We start from the raw sequence: 21,610 nt of genomic DNA on the forward strand, positions 1-21,610 counted from the left end.
CCCTGCGATGAGAAGAATTCTCATATTTCTGGTCTCCCAAAGCACAGAGGAAAAAGTGGTAGTGTGTAACTTATTCCACTGCAGAACGTCTGTCCGTGCTGTCTTGCTTTCTTAGATCTTGCTGTGATTTAGTTACATATTGTTTGGAGAAGCCAAGCCTAGACAGTAGTGTTATTTCTCAATTAAAAAAGTGATGCTCAAAAATCTTGATTTAGTCCTTCTGGAAATCATGGGATTTAAGAAAATAATACTAAAACTTTCCAAAATTATATGCTTTGGAATTCAGCATATGGTGGACACTGAAAATTTTAATTGGTTCCGGGGGAGAATGAGGAAGTTCATGGAAAAAGACATCTATACATCCAACAATGATCCTGGATATAAAATGTCCCAAGTTTCTTTTCCACCTCCTCTCACCTCCCTAGGCTGTGGCATTCACTGTAATATAAGCTGCATTTCCAAAAACAAGGTTTTTCCATTGGGACCTAGTTTAAGAAGTGTGTTTTTTAAGAAGACTCCATAGACAGAAGTCATCTCTGTCTCAGGAAGTTCCAGAGCCTTAGTGGAAGTATTATGCATGCTTGCCTTGCTTTCTATATAGATGTCATAGGCATCTGCTTCTGCCTATTGTCTGCAACAGGATGCTGGAGTAGTTGACCCTTTTTCTTACCTGGTATAGTGGCCCTCCTGTTCTGGTCTGGATTATTCTTCCTCTTCCCTTTTTTTTTTTTTTTTTTTTTTTTGTGTCTTTAAGAAAACACTTTATACCACGTAAAGGTGCCTACAGAACCAAATACGATGTTTTTAAAACTTTTTCTTCCTTTCATTTCTAATGCTAAGAATCTACTGTTAAATGCTGACCTCAGTAGCTCAGGCTTGCAATATTTGACATTTTCTTTAAAATTCTTAACAACATTGTCAGAACTAGAATCAGGATAAGTGGAATCTTGGAGTAGGGCCTCTTAAAAGCACAACCCTTTTGTTGCAGACACAGAAACATTTGTCCAAAAAGTGGTGGTGTTGTCTTGTAATTCTGTAAGTGAATTTGTGAAGATGAGATGGCTAAATTAAGGATATAGTCTGAAGCTCCTAAATCATCCACAGAGGTGATTTTTATAAAACTGAGAAAGTAAGAAATAAATCTGAAGAAGCATCTTTGCTTCTGCATTATACTGTTCCTGCAAAATTATGATTGGTGGTCTGCAGTAGAGCATTGTATAAGTCACGGCAGTCACTTAATAAACAACTTTTGATTTCAGTATTCCTGTTCTCCTAATTTTACTTGAGAATTATTTGAGTAATTAAGTACTTTTCCTGGCAACAATTGTAAAGGAAACATAGATTCTCTTTTTTCTTCTTTTTTGAGACCTAGTTCCAGTTTTATGACTGGCTTTACTTTGGGGGGATAGGGGAGTAGAGTAGGCAAAGGTCAAACAGCAAGTTATGACACGTCTGCACTCTGCTGTTTAACTGCTGCATTCTATTTTAAGGTTTTACACTGGTGCCCATCACCTGAGTATTTTGACTGCCATCCGTGGAAAATCATTAATAACTATGTCCTTACTGCTCCCTGGAGTTTTTGGCTCTGTTTGGTGTTTAAAAGGTCTGGTGTGTGTTTTCCCCCTCTCCTTTTCCTTTGTGCTTTTTCAATTTTGGGGGCAGAAGGAGGTGCTGCCTTTGCAAATCTAGTTATTTCTGGTATAGAAATTTGTTTTGTGGGGGGATGGGTTGGGAGAAGGAAGGATTTGCTGAGTGGCTAGAAGCTTATTCTGTGACTTGAGTTTACAAGAATGCTTAGCTTTCATGTGCTTTTTCCTTAATCTTGCATAGCTCTTAACAAAACTGCCTGGTGACTTATATTTGAATATTTGACTTATAGGGTATTTTGGAGTAGTTTTTGTTTGTCTGGGGTTTTTTTGCAGTCCATTTCACTGAAGCTATTTGATTCGGTTTAAAATGTATGCACGCTTCAAAGCAGAAGGTATGTTATTTGGATGTTCTGTCTCAGTCACTGAAGTCCTGAAGTATAGTAGTTTTCCATACAGTGTATCCCTTCACCAAAAGAATAGGGAAGGTTCTCCAAAGCATCCTGTGATCTGGTGTGAATGGTCTCTAAGACCAGGGAGAAATTCCATTCTAGCCCTTACTTTGAACATGGCAAAGGGGGATTTGGTCTTCTGCATTGCAGTTGAGTGCCTTATGTTGCTGGGCGTATGGGAAGGTGGAGATGTCCTCTGCTGTATGTATGCTGCTGGTGATACTCATGAAGGATTTTGGTATGAGTAGTTTTGTTTCATGTTTTGCAACTTAGGATCTATTTCTTTATTTGCTAAAAATGCTGATTTGGTTTCAAACAAGCATCTAAAGAATTTACCATTATTTTGTCCATAAGCCTAAGAAAACAACTACTTTTGCCATTGTATTCATTGCAGCTTTGACTTCAAAGGTAATACAGCAGCTCTGCTTAGATGAAGTAGTGTTTTGCTATTTGAGGATTTTCTTTCTAACTTTGTGGTTCTGCAAAAACTAAGACTACCCTTTTTTTTCTGAAGTTATGTGCTCTTTTTTAGGCAACTTTTGTTAATGTAATGTTCTGTGGCTCACGTGCTTTTCCTGTGAATGTTCATTATAAAGCCTACTCTTTGTTGTATTAGGAATTTATGGGTGTATACAGCTGTAACTAGGTAACAGGTCTCTTGAGAATATAGCATTGCTTGGTGCTTTTTGCACAGTATACCCCTGGCTCAGAAACTACAGTCTGTCAGCCACCAGTGGTTTGCACCCTATAATGTTTAGTCAAAGAAACCGTACTGCCTTTTATGGTTTTCAAAATGCAGTTAACAAATTAGAAAACAGAAAATGCTTCATTAATCAAAAAGTTAGGAATTGCTTACTAGTCTGTGTATAAGTGTTTTGCTGCAGCAGATTTTTGGGGTAGAATTTCCACAGTTTGTGTCAGACATTGGTAAATACAAATGCAGAAGAAAGAGGTCTTCCTGTGGTTGCTGTTATTCTTGTGTCAATTCATTGTTGGGGATCAGAGAGAAGTTCATAGAACGGACTCTGTGCATTCGTAAGCATTTTTGGGTAGAGGGTGAGTGGGCTGTTAGTTTGTGGAAGGTGAAGTGACTGAGGCTTCAATTGCTGCTGTTCTTGTTTCATGTTTTATATTGCCTGCTTGCCTTGGAAAGCCGTGTGTAGACCTGTTTTGCTCATCATGCATCCTTTCTATACTGTGTCTGCAGGAAAAGAAATTCATGGGCAGCTGGACTCTTGTTTGGATCTCTTTGCAGGTCAGGGAGACATGTAAAGTAGTCTGGAATCAGCCGCACTGATCATAGGTCTGATTGCTATAACAAACTGAAAATTACTCCATTACCTGTGAAAACAGATGTATGCTTTCATTCTGTGCTAATCTAAATGTATGCACGATAATATTGGTTTAAAAAAGCTTTTTATTTACAAGTAAATATAAAAAAATGTGTCAGATGACAAAACAGTGCATTTTTAATTATTCATGAGTAGGTGCTTGAGATGCATGTAGACTGCATGTTACAAGTGCTTTTAAACCAAGAGCTGAGAATTGATATTAATAGTTTAAAAAAAGAAAAAAAAGACATAGCTCTTTAGTGATTTGTTTTCATGCCAACTTGTGTTTACTTCGCTGACTTTGTGTCCAAAATTCAAATGGTTATGAACTTATTCCCTGTGTGAAAATTTCAGTGGGTTAGTTTTTCTGCTGGATAAATTGTTGATATCCATATACTGTTTTTTTTTTTTTTTAAATGGGGCAAAGTGTTTAATGCTCCCATTCGTTAAATACTAATTCCTTTTATTAGTGATTAAGCCAAGACCACATTTTTATTGGCACCAAGGGATGCCAGCTGTTTCACGCTTTTCTTTGTTATTTTATACTTTTTTTGCCGTAAGGAGTCCAAGTCACATGAGTCCGATTAGTACAGGTGCTGTATTAAGGAGGCCATACCATATATGTGTTAGACAGAAAAATAGCATTGTTCAGTGGCTGCATTTGCTTCATCTTTGTTCTCTATTGTTTTTACTTTTGACAAATTTTATCTAACTAGAAAGAAATTTGATGTACTTGATCATTCCTCCTGACAAATTTTTGTTTGGAATATTTGAGTAAAATTGTAAAGCTGAACTGAGTGTGATACTAGTTAAATATGGGCAAAAGTACCTATTTTTAGGTATTTTTTACTGAGAATTTACCTGTTCTCAGTATTTGTCCGTGAATATTTTAGACTGGTATGAGTGGGACATTAAAATTTAGTACAGAGATAGGCATGAGTGGAAAGGTACCTTTTAGGGAAACAACAAAACATATTGCTGTTTCTCAGTAGAAGAAGTCATCTTTTATATGCAGAGAAGAAGTAGGCTCTTGCTTGTAATTTTTGGAGCATTTTAACTGCCAAGCTGTACAAAGTTTCAAAGTTGGGAAGAGAGTTGCTGTAGCAGCTCTGCTTTCCCATCAAAAAATATTTTGGTCAAGGAAGAAGTATACTGGGTTTAGAGACTGACTTCAGGTAATCTTGTTGTTCTTGTTTGTTGTTACTAAGTGTGCTCTTTTCCAGGTATTTCAACTATTATTGTTTAGCTCATGACCTAGAAGACAGGCAAATATAATTCTCCTCTTTGTCCTTAGCTTGAGACATGTTTTTACAAAATTTGGAAAGTATTTAATTTCATTTCAGGCAGAGTTAACATGATAGACCCAAAGTTCACTTGATTAGTCATGGTAATTCAGGGTGAATACACCAAAAGATATGCATATTGTTATATTGTCTATAAAATGAAACTACTTGTACATTTCCATATTCTCAAAGGCCTTGAAACTTGCTGGTGCATTATGACTACATTAACACAGAACAGCATATTTAAATGCTAACTGAGGCATATGCTGAAAATTGTGGTTTATTCTGCTCTCTCAGAACTAGTAATTGAACCCTGAAGCTGTGACTCTCGGAATTCTAGCACTCCTGGAAAATAGCTTTGTAATTTATGAAGCTCATGCCTTATTCCATTCTTGTATCCTGTGCGTCTTTTACAGTTACTACAGTTGATTTTAGCTCAAGTAGTTTAGGTATTTATAACTTGAAATGAAAGCCCAAGATGGGTTATCCTAGCATTGCTCTATAAGGGTATTAAAACAAGCTCTTATTGCTGGAACCAAACCTGTTCCCTTATCTTCTCCTTTTCCAGAATAAATCTTACGTTAGCTGAATGTTAAGTTTTTAATGTCGAGTACTTGGAAGAAAGTGTTTGTGAATATAGAGGCTGTGCCACTGAATGAAGGCATGTAATGGATCCTGCCTATGCAATCGTTATTAAAAAGCATAAAGGAAGCTATCTATTATTAGTTGCTCAATGAAGAAACGCTGTGCTTCATAGGTCCAACGTCCATCTGATAACTCATCTCTACTAGTTTAATTTATGAACATTTCTGTGCAATCCCACTCTGATGGTACTGAACTGACTGCTGATGTTACTTCATTGACTTTGTCTTACAAATAGTACAAGCCAGAAAATATTTTGTATTTCTTGTGTTTTGATCCTGCATTGAGTCAATAATTTATGTCAGCTGGAAATGTGTTTAAAGTTATTTGCTGAAGTGCATTGCTGTATTTTTGTCAGTATTCACAATGATGGGCAAATCTGAGAGTCCTTTTATGAAATCATGTTGTAATCACAGATAGCATCTTCTAGCACAAGTTGTATGCAATGTTTTTGCTCACACCATTATTTTTGCAGAAGCATTGCAGCACAGTAGCTTTATATTGTTTTCATGATCCCTATTTGCATTGAGCAGAGTTCTGAGTAAGGATACAATCTCTTTGGTTTATGGAAAACAAACAGTACCCTAGTAGCTTGTCCTTTTTCTATTTTTGGTTCAAAGGCAGCTTTTTTGTTGCCTTAACTATTGACAGAGACAATATAAGAGGAAATTCTTTAAATGGAAGGTTATGAAAGGGAAGACACTATTTTCTAGTATCATAAAATTAGATGTTGGTTGCAGCATTAAGGAATTGGAGGTGGAAAAAAATATTTGTTTGCTGATGGCATCTGTTTTGAAGCCATCAGTCCAGACAGGTTTTAATGATGGTGTTACAAAATTTAGCCTGTCTGTCAGAAGTACACTAGATAGGAGTCCAAAACAGTCCATTCTAAGAATTTTTTTGCGAGAATGTGTCAATGCTTATATCAGCCATGTTTTTTCGTGCTTCTACAAAATCTTTCTAAAACTAATCTGATACTTGTTTAATCTGATATGCGATTTTGAATTTCTGTATGAATTCTTCCAGCCTGATAGTTAGCACTTTACACTTAGTATTGAAATACTCATTTCATAACACATTTGTCAGTATTTGATTATTACAGGATTCTTACTAAAAATTACAGTAAACCAATAGCTCCCTCTGTCCTCCAGCGGTTTTAGTTCCCCTTTAAGGTTGTATCCATCCATTTAAAAAAAAAAAAAAAGATAATTTGTCCTATGCTCTTCTAGCCATTATTCCTTGTTTTTGTTTTATTTTTGTTTTCTTCCCTGTTTTGGGGGCATTCTATTGCTGATTTCAGAAGATGGCCTATTCTTATTCTAGTCACTTGTCCTGCTATAAATGTTTTGTGTATGATATGAACACTTGATAGTTAACCATGCATTGCAATAAATATAGTGAAATATCAAAAAGAATCCTCATTTCAACACTGTAGGTAATTGAGACACTTTAAGTATGAATTCACTCCAAATGAGGAGATTTTTCTGTTTATCCATGTTCTCAATACAGTATATGGTAGAAGGGTAAATGGAACATAAGCCTTTCTGTAAGTTTAATACCCAAACTCTCATGAATATACAGCTCCTATGGGGGGGAATTCCTTATATTTTGTCATTTTCAGAGCTGCAATAAAAGCCTTTTCTATGCAAATTCTGTATCATTACTTTATCAAGCAGAATTAGATGTCTTCTACTGTAGTATAACTGAAAACTTTCGGTACTGAGGTGACTTTCCGGTTTACAGCAGACAAATAGTTGTGTGCAATTTTGATATAATTTTACATGCTCTTGATATGAAATATCTAGAGCAGTATTTATGCTTGCTTCTCCCTCCCAAGAGGGAGGAAATTGATTGAACTGAAATGAGAATATTTGTCTTTCTGTGGTATTCTGTGTTTTGTGACTTAAGCTAATGCTCAATACACTCATGACTTCAGCTGCAAGCAAATACCTATGGTGTGACTGCTTATGCCATGTAGACTTTGCCATTAGTTCATTTTATGTTTGTCACTGGTTCTGAGCTTGTTACTGGTAAAAATCAATCAGAATAATCCAGTTTGCTTTCTTGAAAGCAGGATCAAGGCATTCCTTTCTGTGTGTCTCAATATGATGATAAGGTACAATTATTTTCCTTCCAGATTGAAGGAAACTTCCGCTTTTCAGGGCGTAGTGGAAGCACTCTATTTTTGTTCTATATCTCTTGGGTTCCAAAATATAAACTTGGTCACAAGGGGAGCATCATCTTTATCTGACATAGAAAATGTTGTGGATAATTTTGATCTTAATTAGTAATTTTCAGTAACTTTCAAATGACATCTGTATTCTGCCTTGTATATGTAAGTTCTCAGTTGCTTAAGGTAAACTCTTACTGACCTCTTGAGCCACTAACATACACTTGAGTATGCTGAATGTTCCTTGGGTACACTGAAGATTGATATATCCCAGGCCTTGACAGCTGTAGTGTTTTTTCTGTGCCAACTTTAGATAGGCTACGCAGCCCTGTTTCGGAAGAAATTGTTTGGCTCCCAAGACCATTCAGGGAACAGACTTACCAAGTCCATTAATTGTGCCAAAAGTTTGGAAAGGCTGTTTATAATTCTTTTCGTCTTAAAACTATAATAATTGTTGGCTGATAGTAATACTTCCATTTTACAAAGTACATAAATAATTATACATTTACATGAAACAATTTTAGCTATTAAAATGTTGGGCATGTTACAGAAAAGTAAGTCACACTTAATGGTAAGTTTTATCACTCATTGACTAGTGTTTTACTAATATTGTCATAATGAAAAATTTTGTACCTCTGTTTATCTTGATGTTAACTTTCTTTTCATGTAGTAGAGATCAAGTAGACTTTTACCACAAACTGTTTTATTTTGTTACAGAGAACCTGTAGTTGATGATGCTGTTAAGTAATTTTTATGCTTATTCTTCTGGTTTTCAGAGTAGGCAGAAGGTTGTCTTGTTTTGTGTCCACTTACAAAAATACAGCTTTGTGGTGAAAGGCATTTGTTGATACACATTAGAGTATTTGACCTATTTAAAGCATTGCTGTATAATTCTCTGTGTGACATTCATAGTTTGTAGTAGTAATTTTAAATACCAATTCCTACCATACAAAATAGCATTTGTTGAAATGGTGTTGTTTCTCAGTTCCTGTAATTCATGTGATTCTAATTTATTCTCAGATCGCGTGGAAGGGATTTCTGGTTTTGTTTTTTAAAAGGGACACTACTTAGCATTTTCTATTTAGCTCTTTCTTTCCAGTGCATTTTGTGCGCCCTATTCACTTCTAACATTCTTCAGTGCAGGCTTTTTCATATTTGTTTGTTTTGGCTTTTTTAAGCTAGGTTGGCTTCTTTGTCCCTACTTCATCTACCATTCTTTCAGCAGAGGCAGAAATGTTGCAGAACTTCTTATTTATGTAACATTTAGCAATTTCAGTGACAAGAGTAAAACTTGAAGTTGATTATGTGGATGATTTTCTTGGACAACTCTGAAGGTAGTCTGATTGTGAAATAGTTGTAGGTGCTCCGAGAGTAATCTGAATTGCTTCTTTAATAAAGAAAATCATATTCATACTTGCATATCTCTGTTTTCAGTGAGAAGAAAAACTGAACATTCATCTCCTTGAAACTCCATACTTTGCATATTATCCCAGGCTCACTTTTTGGGAGGTTTGGCAAAGTTTTGGTAAGAGTAACATTGCCAGAGACTCAGTACATATTGGATACTCAACAGGTATCACAGGAAAGTTCAGAGCATTTCTTTGGTGGAAACAGGAAGCATTTTCCTCTAAGCTGGCAAGAAGACGTGAATAAACTAGCTTGTTGTTCTGCTTTTGTGTACTTTATACATATACTAAACTGTTCCTAAGGAACAAAGCAATATGTTATCATAGTTTCCCCCTTCCCCCTACCCCCTTTTTTCTTAATGGAGAAATCATGTGTCTGAAAGTTACTCCTCCTTCCCTCCTCTTGTGAAGCCTTCTGCTGTTCCCTAGCCTGGAGTCGGGAGCCTGTGGGAACCTCCAGCATAAGAAACAGGGCAGTCTCCACTGCTTGGAGTGAGTTTTGTGGTATTTGATGTATTTCTTGGAGTCATGCAGAAGCTTAAGTATCTCAGCTCTTTATTTAAAAAAAAAAAATTTAACAGAGTACCCAAAAGCTATTTCTAGGTTCTGATATGCAGGACAGTAAAGGGAGAAGCTAAGTATGCTCATACGTAAATCCAAATCTTTAAACAAATACAACTAAACTGAACAAAGCTCATGAGCTCATAAATCCGCATCAGAAACTTTGACTGTTTGACTCAAGATTTTTGACTATTTGTAGGTAGAATACCATACCATGAGCTGTTTACTTGTTAGATTTGGACTTCTCTGTACTGTAGTTACTTCGTGACCCTTACTACTTATTTGCTAGTGTTTTTAAAATAGTTCTGTGCAAAAATAAACAGTGAATTATGTTTTAAAGGTGTAAAAATTGTTCAAGGGCTTCTAGCTCCACTCTCCATATTGCTTATCATCTAAGAGATCTGAATTAAAAAATATTTTGAAGTTATAATTGGATCGCGTCATTATGGTTCAAAGACTTCTTACATTTTTACTTAGTGGTGCTCTTTAGAGTTTAAGACCTGCTGACTTTCTTAGACTGCTAAATAATTTGAAAGAAATCACATTCCCATTGTTGTTTTTTTAGTGTAGTTTTCATTTGGCTTCATTTTTTTTCTTTGCTTGTTTCCTGCAGTAAATATGAGATGTTTTTATATGTTAAAAAAGTACTTAGAATCCTTGTTCTGTACACAGCATAAGGCTTTTTGGAAGCCTGCAAGAGATTTTGAAAAACATCTGTATTTTTCATTCTGTTTCTCCCTGAAAGGAATCTTTAGCTCATGCAGGATTCGGTCTTCATAGACTTACTTTTCAAATGGCGTGATAAGGCTTTTTTAAGGGCTGTGCACCTGCTTATATTTCTGGCGTTCTCACATGAAAAATGCATACATTTTTGCTAATTCTTCAGACTAGACAGCTAGAAATCTAGGAGCTTAAGTGGTTTGAGGTGATAGCACTCAGTGAGGAATTGTACCTTTTTTCTTTTTTTTCTTTTTTTTTTTTTTTCCTTTTGTTAGGTTGCATTCCCACTTTTCTAGTCTGAATTCAATAACTTAATTAACATGGTGCTTACTGTCTGTCTTTTAACTTCAGTTCTAGCTGAAAGGACTTATTTCTAACTGAATGAAAATTTGAATATTGATTTGAAGTCACTTGAGTTCTTACGTTTGAAGTGTGGCTTATTTTTGGAGTGATCTTTCTACAAAAAATAAATGCTGTCTTGGACCATAGTATACCATAATCCCATTAGTTCATCTTGTATATCTTTTTTGCTTTGTCTTTATATGTTTTTGTGCTTTAGTTCAGTTTGCATAAACAGATAGTAGTCCTGGATTATAAGATATTTGTGGCCAGAGTCTTTATTTTATTTACTTATTTATTAACACTATGAGAAACTCAGTCTGACTGGTTAGAGGTGTGCATTCTCATAATAGTTGAGTGCATTTTTTTTGGTTGTGCAGCGAAATGCTGTTAAGGCATCAAGCTCCCATGAAGATTCTTTCCCACTTGGTTGAAGAAGTTGATGGAATTTAAGGGTTCAACTAAATATAAAACTAGAAATGGCAATTCTTAAAAGAGGGAGTCATTCTTAAAAACATAAAAGCGAAAACAGCCTTTCTCACTTGCTCGGCACCTTTCTCTTAAGTTTTCTCGTAAGTCCACCGTTGCCTCAATTTTCTATACAATTTTAAGATACAAAAGACCTTGATTTCTAATTTGCAAGGGATATATCAGAACTTTTCCAAAAGTCTTTCAGGCTTTCCTCATAAATCATGGAGAAAAAAAGTTAAAACCATCTTTCCTATTTCTTACTTCACTATTTTTGAAGTTCTTTGAATCTATGATTCAAATACAGTATTTGAATTTGGCTGTTGTGCTGTTGATCTTGATTAAATAAATTAGTCTAGGGAATGAAAAGGTTACTGTGATCATGTCTTCAATAGTTTTGAGTGCAAAGACTTTAGTCTTGATAGTTCCATAGCGACAACCACCATTGCAACTATTTGTAACTTTTTTTTCTTCTGAAGATAAATGAAGATATAGTTTAAAAACTTTGCTACTGGGTGAATCTTGAAAAACTTCCTCTACCTTTAGAGAGTTTTTGTGAGGAGGAAACCCTGTGCTAAATGGTCTTGTAGTTCATGTCAAAGATACTGTTCTGAAGAAAACAGAAACACTAAGGATGACATAGGCTGGAACTGATACTGTTTTTAACATTCAGATTGCTTCCGAGAAGGCAAAGTTTATGAGGCAAAAATGGAAAGAAGGGATAGCAAAAATAGAAAATGCAGCCTCAGCTCCTGAGACTGAGTCTAATTTGATGATCTTGTGGCTAAGTTGTTGTATTGGCTCTTGTGAGATTTGTCAAACTTGCAGTTCTGTAGGCTGCTTTGTGTCTTACATGGCCGTTGCTTTTAGCAGCTTCTAGTCATGGACTCACACTACTGTGTCAAAAGAAACAATCTGTTCTTATTTATAAAAGATGAGAAGTTGGCAAAGGAGAAATTAAGTGGGAAATGTGTGACCACACTGAACACTGGAGGTGAAGATAGTAACTCATGTCTTCTGTTTCGTATGATACTGAGGATTGACATAAAGCTGTGTGAAGAGATACTGTGTTGTCTATCTAGCCAACTTTAATGAGGTTGTAGTTAATGAAGAGTTAATGATATCTGTGATATCTTAGTAAGTTGTGAGGTTCCAAGATTTTAGGAGTAAAAGGAGGCTGGGCAACTGATAGCCATAATGTGATTTTCCTTTTAGATCGTGTATTGCCCTGGTACACTCTGTACAATAACATATACTATCCTGTTATATCTCTTAAGATTAAAAAACTAGTAACAGGTATGGTAGTCTGCTCTCTCATGTTTTTTTTTTTTTTTACCTGTTAACTAGACCTAGCTGCCAATATGATATCTTTGGCTTATTAATTTCTACTTTGATGTTAGGCTGTGATTTGATCTTAGTGTAGTCCCTGGATTATGTCCATGTGCTTTGTTATTATTCTGTCTTCATCCTTTGCTGATTTTTATCTAACATTTTTGTGTAATGTATAGATTCTGGTTTTTTTGTTTGTAATGTAACAGCATCTATATTAGGGCTTCCAGTAATGTAACTGTTGGTTTAAAAATGCTCCCATGCAAAATATTTACCCCTGTATAGTAGAAAATCTGCAAAAGCCTTTACTTGATATTTAACTTTCACAGACTTTCTTGTGTGTATTTTTAAAGACCATTGTTTTCTTGCCCTCATTTAAGAATCTCTTCAGAAGCTTTCGTATGATAAAGGTTAGTTGGGCATGTGTACTGGAAGACTGATATACTGTCTACTTTAAAGTAAAATTGAAGCGCTTCATATGATAAATATTCAAGTATTTAATTTTTCTCTTAAATTTTGAAGAACGTTGGGGGTTTTTTTTCTTAGTGGGGAGAAAACCAGTTCCCAAGCTTAATTTTGAAGCATGTATTTCCAACTCACTGTTCATTAATAGAAATTGTACCGTGCTGCCGGAAGTACCAACAGTACAGCAAAAGGCAGCCTTGTGTATAATGCTGACTGCTGCTGCCTTATGTCATGTTGCATACTCTTAATGTTGGGTTTTGGTCTTTGTCTTCCTTCTAAAATTCTGTGTGGTTAAAACTTTTCTCAATCAAGAGAACTGTTTTCCATGTTTTTAATTACAAGCATGTGAATCTGCTGCTGGGGTTCTCACTAAAATCAAATCAAGGGTTCCCCCCCCCCCCCCCCAAATAATTGTCTTGTGAACATTATAGCATTATAGCATACAGGTAATGTATTTTTGTCTTTGTTCCTATTTTTAAGGCTGATAAAGAATTTGTATGGTCTTTGTGGAAGCGTCTTCAAGTCTCAAATCCAGATATTACACAAGCTGTCAGCTTGATTGTGGAAAGGTGAGTAATTTTTAATTTAGAAAAATGCATATTTTTTTTAATAATGTTACTAAAATTCCGTTATTAAATTTTGTCAAGAGTGGCTAAGTGTAAGCTTTGTACATTTAAGCTGATGTAAGTTTCCTTTTTTGGTGCAAGTTGAAATATGCTTTAAAATCTGTTTTCATTGAGGTGGTTGTGCTGGCATTGAATTCAGTTCTTCATACAAATTATAAGCATACTGCATATTCTGATTCTTCTACTGAAAAAGCAAAAGGAGGTAAATGAAATATTCTAGTTTCATAAGAAGTCAGATAACAGTTATGTTTTTCAATTGTGTATATTTACTCTAAAAAAAGTCAAAGCCTCAGACTTCATAAGATAAAAGCTGACTACGCAGTTTAAATTATATTCCTCAGAGGATATTAATGATAATTTCCTCATGACATTTATCCATTAGCATCTGATTACTATAAATATTAATTAATCATCACAGTATGTCATTGATAGTTTTTGAATGTTAATATTTACATATAACTACTCTTTTTTGGGGGGGCCAAAGGTAGGGGAAAATGTGAGTAAGTTGATAATGTAGCTGGCATAGGCCTTAATCACTTGATTGTATCTCTTAGGTTGCCCTGTTTTTTTTTCTTTTCTCTTCATCTTTAAAGAAAAATGTAGGTTTTGCTTTTGAAAACTGCTTTAAATAGCTTGCCGAGATTAGTTACGAAGCTTGTCATAGAAGCCGGAGGGGTTCTAGTTCTTCTGGGTTTCCATTTACTGCTTTAAACTCAAAAGGCATTTTTTGTGTTTGTTCACCTCTTTTCTTTCTCGACTTGATTAGTTAACATTCTTCAACTTTTGAAGATAAAGCATCAGTTCTTTAGCTTGGAGTGCATTTGCCATAGTATTGTCCCATCTTCTGTCCATCTTCTGCATTGCATAAAGCAGTGAAAATTTTGCTAAAAAAAAAAAGGATGTGATCATGTAATTAAAGCTTATGTTCTAAAGCATTTATATTCAGTGGAAGAAACAGATGCTGCAAGCATGTGAAGCTCGTGTTAAAACAGCAGTTACCTGAGAATTCAGATGTAGTCACCAGTGATGGTATCAAATAACTTCTGACTCTGTAGCAAGACATCACCTACAGAGGGAGAAGTAGTTTGGCTCTTTGAACAATGTTTACGTACTACCTTGACATTGCTTGCATGTTGTGGTTTGGGAACGTGCTAAAAAAAAAGAAAGTGGGGAATCTACTAGAGTGTGTTTTCTTTATGTTGAAACAGACTTTTTCGTAATGAAATTTATCTATATTTTCATGAGGACGGTGGTGGTCGTACCAGTTTTCCATCTCCAAACATCAAAAATGTTTAAATGAATAAATACAGGTGTGTGTGTGTATACATACATTTTTCTATATCTCTATAAAATATAAATATATATACACAAATATATTTTAAAAACTGCTTTACCTTAACCTCATTCATACAGATAGTTGAACAATGTGGAAAATTTTAGCTCATTCACATATAGTTTAATAAATTAAGAACAGTACTGTAATGGGAAATGTACAAGCTTATCAGTATATTTTATTGGTGTTGCATATAAAAATCATCAGGATCTTAAGACAGTCACACACAGAGATGTTAGAAAGCACATTTTAAAAAAAGCTGTGTGTAATAAATGATCTTGGGCTTATATGATCTTGGGCTCTAGTATGCCTGTATAAGGTATAGTATGTCTTCATTTTTTTTATCCTACTTCATGACTAGGAGTATTTTTATGCTTGGTTGTTTTCCTTTGCTTTAAGGTAGGTTGTACTTAATTTAGAACAGAAATTGTTATTGTGTATGCATTATCCTTATAGTTGCAGTGAACTTCCATGTTTAAACAGGGCTTTTAGATGCCACCTTGTTTCACACAAGAATGATAATGAGCTGAATTTTTTTTTTAGTGTGATAGGTAATATTTGTGATATTCTCTTAATGTAGTGTTCTACCTACCTTATCTAGTTAGAAAAACTGTCTATTCCATATGAAGTTAAAGATTAACATCATAATTTGTGTGCTTGTATGGCCTTTATATAGACAGGCTGGTAATTGGTAGTCTTATGTAAAAGCGTGACAACATAATTATATTCAGGTGCTTGTCCAAATTTTTATGTACTCCCTTCTTCCTTTAGAAGAACACTGATGCTTTAGAACAGCTTGGGTGAACTCGAGGCTATACATCTGTATCATACCTTTTTCAGAGTTACGGAATTAAGAAAGAACAGATTGCTTGCATAGCATCTCTTTAGGTGCTGTCATTACCTGAAAGAATCCTGGAATAGGTTTGGATAAAAACCGTTCAGTGTAGATGAATTTTATTAATCACATCTTTGGGTTTGCTTTGATTTTGACAGATGGAGCAATAGTGTATTATTATCGTATTAGCACTAACATTAGTGTACAAGTAGAGAGAATTTTCTCTTTAATTGATATAACTTCATTTCTTTTGTTTGAGAAGGGTCTAATTGCCTCTTTGGAAATGATTTCTAGCCCAGCTTTACCTATGAATGTTCTTTTCTGCACCTCCAAATTACAGCTCCATATAGTCCATCTTAACTTTTCCAGCTATAGCTTTCTGTTTATCTTTTCCTAAGCTGTTCATTCCTTCAGCTTTCTACACTTCTTATTTTAGAAATTTTTTTTGTCCTGTTCCCTGCCTTATAGCACAAAATAAAAATTTTGGAACCAGCGCAGAATCAGTATACCTCAGTTCAGTTAAGTTAATTAGATTACCTGAGAATCTATTACCTTGGCATTGCTGCTGGCCAGAAAATTATAAAGCTGGTAGTTTCCTGGCTTTGTTGATCTACCAAAAACATGCAGACTTAAAGAATTACGATATGAGATGACTAAGAAACATTTATAAGCAAAATGATTCCTGAAATGGGTCACTCAGCAGGTAGTATCTGTGATGCTCACAACAGGTGTCTCTACATTCTACATAGTTGTCCTGGACAACAGCTGCAAATTGAAAATTTACACTTAAAGTTATCTGAAAAAATAACTTAAGTCTCCTCAGAGACTTTTTTGCCCGTCATCTATATTAGTGACTGTTGACCCAATCCTACCCAAGCTGATAAGGTTTTGCATCTTGCTTCAGCTTACTAGGAGCTTTTGAAATGGATGCAAATAGGATGAAATGGATGTAAACCTTCTGTTGTTTCTCTTTGTGACATGGGTAGCACAAATTTTTGCGTAATGTAATTTTCCAGTGTGTTCTTGCCACTGTAGATTCCGTAACTAACTAACTTTCAGTGTCCGCCAAATTATCTGTCTTTATTAGAGATTATCTGAGCTCATAGGGCAGCTACTTACTGGAACATAATGGAATTTACAAAAGAATAGGTTTTCCTGTATCCTGTATCACATAGATGATGAGCCTATCAATATTATCCAGCATATACTGGGAGAAATTGAAAGGGCAGTATTAGCCATACAGTTAGGTAACTTATATTTTTAGCATTAGAAACTATTATTTATAGTACCTTTTTTCACCAAATATTGTAGAAAAATGTAAAAGATATAATTTGGGGTAGGATGATGGTAAGAAATTAACAGTAGGTTTCCGTTATTTGTCTGCTATTTTGAAATGCTTTCATGGTCCCAAAATAGAAGTTCACCTGCCCTAAAATTGTAAAATTTTAACTGTGCCTTTTTATGGCTGTGCTGTTAATTCCAATAATACACCAATGATATTTTACTTTTCAGCAGTCTTTGCAGTTCTTGCTGGTAACTGTAACTGTATTCTCATTTTAATATTCAGATATAAACAAAAAATTATCTTTACTGTGCAAATGAGAAATGCCTTTGGGATATGTAAAAGCCTCCAGGTATTTTCAAACAAGCCACTGTAAAAGTATATCTCATGTTAGTATACTTTCAAGCTACTTTAAATACTATTGATCTCAGTGTTATGTAAAGAGCATGCTATTTCTAGTTCACTGAAGCCTTTTGAAACACTAATTTTTTGATGATGAATTAAAAGGTGCTTTCTAGCTCCTTTTACAGGTAAATTCATAAATTCATGTAAAAACTCAAATAGATTTGGGGTTCAGATTAGATTATCAAAGATACTGAAACCTTTATGTAAACTTTGAGAACCCTCCCTAAAACTGTTCTGATATGTGAAGTCTTGAAAGGATCAGCTGATTCTGACTTATCCTTTAGGGCTTTTAGCTGACTGTCTTTCTTATGAAAGGGAGATGCAGCTGGATCCAGTAGTGATCAAACTGTGGCAGTGATAAAGTACTTAGTAGATGGGAATTGTGTTGTTCTAGATTATACCCTTGCAAACACATACACATAGCAGGCTTGCCTTAAATATGTGTTTTCTATGCCTGAAATCCAATTTTGTTGTTGTCCTGCAAGACTTAAACTCACTCTAGTTGAGGCAATGAGACTCTGAATGCTAGTGCCAGCATTCATACAGATTCTGTTCTTATTCCTGGGGAGTTATTTCTGTCTGAGGATGTATAAATGGAAGAAAACTAGGCTGAAGAGCAAGTGATCAGAAATAACCAAAGAACTATTGAAATGGTAATCACAGAAACTTACTATGCTGCAGTTTGCTGCATCCTTGTAATTGTATTGTGCATAGCAGATTGTCAAACAAATGTTAAACATCAGGTTGTCATAGGTTCCTCACTGAGTGAAGATAAGCAGATGTACAAAAATTGACATACTTCCTATGCAAAAGGATTACTGAATGCTCTGTAGGTTTGAGCAATATAGATTGCTGATGTTAATTGAAAAATAAAGAGCTGCAACTTGCATCTTTTGAAGGGATGATAAATAGCTTGTAGCAGCTTTTTTGTAGCACATATCATTTTACTCTTGTCCAAATTAGCAGGAAGCAGAATGACAAGAGAACTAAGAAGTAAACAAGAGGTAACACATTTCAAAGGTCTGTTACTATTTTGTCACTCTGAATTTTAAATTAAGTGGACTCCCTAGTTATTATCACTCAATAAAGTGGACAGAATAATAGAGCATAAGGGTATAACCTTTCTATCTAAGGTCAAATAATTGTGATTGTCTACAGTTGATGAAAGTTTAATATCCTGTTTCATTAAAAATTCTCAGAACATTGAACATAAGTCAACATTCCATGGAGAAGAAAGTATTATGCAGCTTGCATGTGTGCATATCTGCATATCGGAGCACAAAATATTGACATGATAATTGCAGTCAAGCCTGATTGAACAGTGGCCTCTGGGAATTCAGCTGGTGTTGTACCAACTGGATGGCTGCTCAGGACACAGTTTGAAATGCAAGGTGCAAGTTAGCACTTTATTCAGCACAGGCAGGCATCATTTAAAAATCCTTGGGGGAAACCCTGGTGATGTGCAGATGTTAAAACAGTCTGTTCTGAAGTGCTGATATTTTGAACACTGTAAGAGGCTTGTGTATTTTAGATGAAAAATGTTTGCAGAATTATTAAGGAAAAAGTCACTTAATTTTCTGTATGACTTAGTGTAAAGATACATATAGCATTTTATGCATATTCCTTAAAATACGAAACCTTAGTAAATCATCTCGTGATTGAAGTCAATCAACCTAAAAATGCAAGAAAAATTAGTTTTCTATAATAATGCTTTTCAATTCTGATACATATAGTAGAGTAGATAGGATACATGTAGTAGAATAGATAGCAAATACAGCTCTATAAATAAATTGATAGCTAAGGAAATAAGAATTTTATGATTTTTCTCTACTTAGACCTTAAATTATTTTTTAAAAAAGCTCAAATAGGCTTATGCAATTTTGCAATGGAAATTTACTTCTATCTTAAAGTGTGGTATTTATTTAAATGACTTTTTTTTTCTGTCCCATCTGTCTAAATCTTAAAAGGACTATTTGTAAGTATTAAAAGTTTAAAAAAAGGGGGAATTGGTAATTAGTTATGTGTATCAATCGAAAAATGCATTGTGTTACACATTTTTTTCACTTCTGGGGTCTGAGATGAAATTAAACTACATTACTAAATGAAAATTTTTTCACTTTGAGTTTTCATCTCCCTTTCTTACTAGGTACACAGAAACACAGTAAAGTTTCCAGCTGAAAGCGTAAGGCTTAAGCTCTGTCTCTGCTAACCACGAACTGTGCAAGCACAGAGATATGTCTGCACATAGTAAACTGTGATATTGGTGCCATATTTACAGTAACGAGAGTGTCTTCTATACAGCTTCACTCTGTATATGTGGGATTCATCTTCCATTTAGTAACAAGAGTGAATGTATGCACTTATATCAAGTCTGTCTGCAAAACAGTTGGAAAATTGAAGAACAGGAGAGAGAATAACCAAATTAAATGCTGCACCATACAAACCAATACTGTGTAACCTTTCTAATTCTATAGCCCCTTAAATTAAAAAAAAAAAAAACCCTCAAAAATAGCAATTTTTCCAGAAGCAGGTTTTTTTAGTTATATACTGTTAAAATATAATCTGTGATATGTTCTTTTGTTTTCCTTTGTATCTTGTGGTAGGATACAAAATGCCTCCTTCCTAGACTGATTTTGCTGAAGACTTTAGGAATCTCTATATTTTAAACTTCACCAAACATTTGGTTTTGAAAATCTTAAGGTTTTTATGATGATTATTCTATTTTCACACTTCATTCATAGTTAAATGTTTCCTCATCGCCTAATATTTCATTTTTGACAAGCCATTAAAGTGGGCCAAGCGTCAGAAAATATTATCCTGTCTTGGTGCATAACACATAGCAGAGATAATAACACAGAAAATAACATTAGTTAAGATTTTCTCCATTTCTTTGTTTTTGTGGAAAGCTGAATCTAGATAATCTGTATGGCTAAATACAGCTGTGTTAAACATTTAAAATAGGTAGTACCTATGGGAAAACTGATTGGAGCTTAAAACTTGTACAAATTGACAGCCTCTCTTCACCCCATTTTTCATCCTAAAGAAGTCTGCAAATATTCTTAGCTCACATCATTATTGCTCATCAGTGGTTCTAATTAGCTAAACAGGAGTTTGTCTCAGTCATTGATCATCATCAGCTTCTTGACAGTGCCTGGATTTTTTTTCCATATTCCAGTGTACTTTTTTTAATATATTGTAAATACATAACAGCTGAATTAATAAAATCAGTAAAAGATTTTTCTGCATACTTGCTACCCTTCTAAAAAGCAGGAGGAGGTTACTGCTGTTCATATTAAATCTCATTTTAAGGCACAACAGCAGATCCAGTAAGCTTCAGTCATAGTACCTAGAGGGTCTGTGCGGAGCTGTCTTGTAATGAGTCTTGGAAGTCATCCTATGCCACCAGGAGGAGCTGCTGATAAAATTCCATGCGAGGTTTTAATTTATGCTTTAGGCTTCTGACAACATCCGATGTGTGTTTACATTCTGCTAATTAGGGTTTTATTTTTCTTCAGCTAAGTGTGATAACTTGAGAAGCTATTTTTGGTGGCATTACCACAGTTTTCCATTTGTGGTGATTGATGTAAATCTGTATTTACAAACTTTGTTCCTTGACAATTTTGTTCAAAGGAGAATTTGACCAAGCATCTGATGCATAGGGAAAATACTGTAGTTAAGAGTTTGAACCACTGGATTGCATGTGCATATATGTTTACATACACAGGCACCTTTTCTGCTTCACTTGTTAATAAAAATCTGTTCCTCTGTCTGGCTCCCTCCACATTCTTAAAACCTGTTTGGTGTAGCCTTGTCCTGAAGTTACAAGGCTTCATAAATACTCGAATACTGATAAAACACAGGACTGGCTGTGCATACTACTTTTCAGATCTCCAGAGCAGCTTGTTCTTTTGGTTGGTTTTTGGTCTTTTGCTGGTTTATTCATTTGCTTCCAATGTCCTCTTTTAAAGTAAAAAGGAAAACGGAAAGCTGTGGAGGTCTTTTGAGGCTTGCTTTGGGAAATCTACCTGACCCATCAGGTTTTCAGATCAATTAATCCATTAGAAAACAAGTTTAATAAATTTGCAAGTGATGATTGCCTGGCTGGGTTAAGAGACTAGTTAATTATCCAGTATTTGTACTTAATTGGGCTTAGTGTTGAAAAAAGCTGACTTTCTGAGAGGAGGTAGTTGTTAGAAGAGCGGGGGATACAACAGCAGAGAAATTGTGGATGGTAGATTTAAAATGACTGGTAAGAGCAAAGATTTACTTTCAAGGGGGAATAGGAAATAGAGTTGAAATAAAACGGGGAGGTGAGTGCAGCAGTTCAGGAGAAAAGCGTGAGTAGGGCATTTCAGTCATCAGTTAAGCCTGGATACT

General features: G+C 35.0%; 1 protein-coding gene across 9 annotated transcripts in view; it reads left to right on the plus strand.

Moving 5' to 3' along the window:
* CNTLN (centlein) overlaps window positions 1–21,610 on the plus strand; it is a 201,913-nt gene that overhangs the window by 5,095 nt on the left and 175,208 nt on the right. For all 9 annotated transcript variants that reach the window (XM_026097850.2, XM_064502786.1, XM_026097854.2 and 6 more), the window contains one exon: window positions 13,233–13,321. In XM_026097850.2, the coding sequence (XP_025953635.2) occupies window positions 13,233–13,321 (89 nt within the window). The remainder of the gene's footprint in view (window positions 1–13,232; window positions 13,322–21,610) is intronic.

This window comes from Dromaius novaehollandiae, chromosome Z (assembly GCF_036370855.1).
Source record: "Dromaius novaehollandiae isolate bDroNov1 chromosome Z, bDroNov1.hap1, whole genome shotgun sequence".
NCBI classification, from domain to species: domain Eukaryota; kingdom Metazoa; phylum Chordata; class Aves; order Casuariiformes; family Dromaiidae; genus Dromaius; species Dromaius novaehollandiae.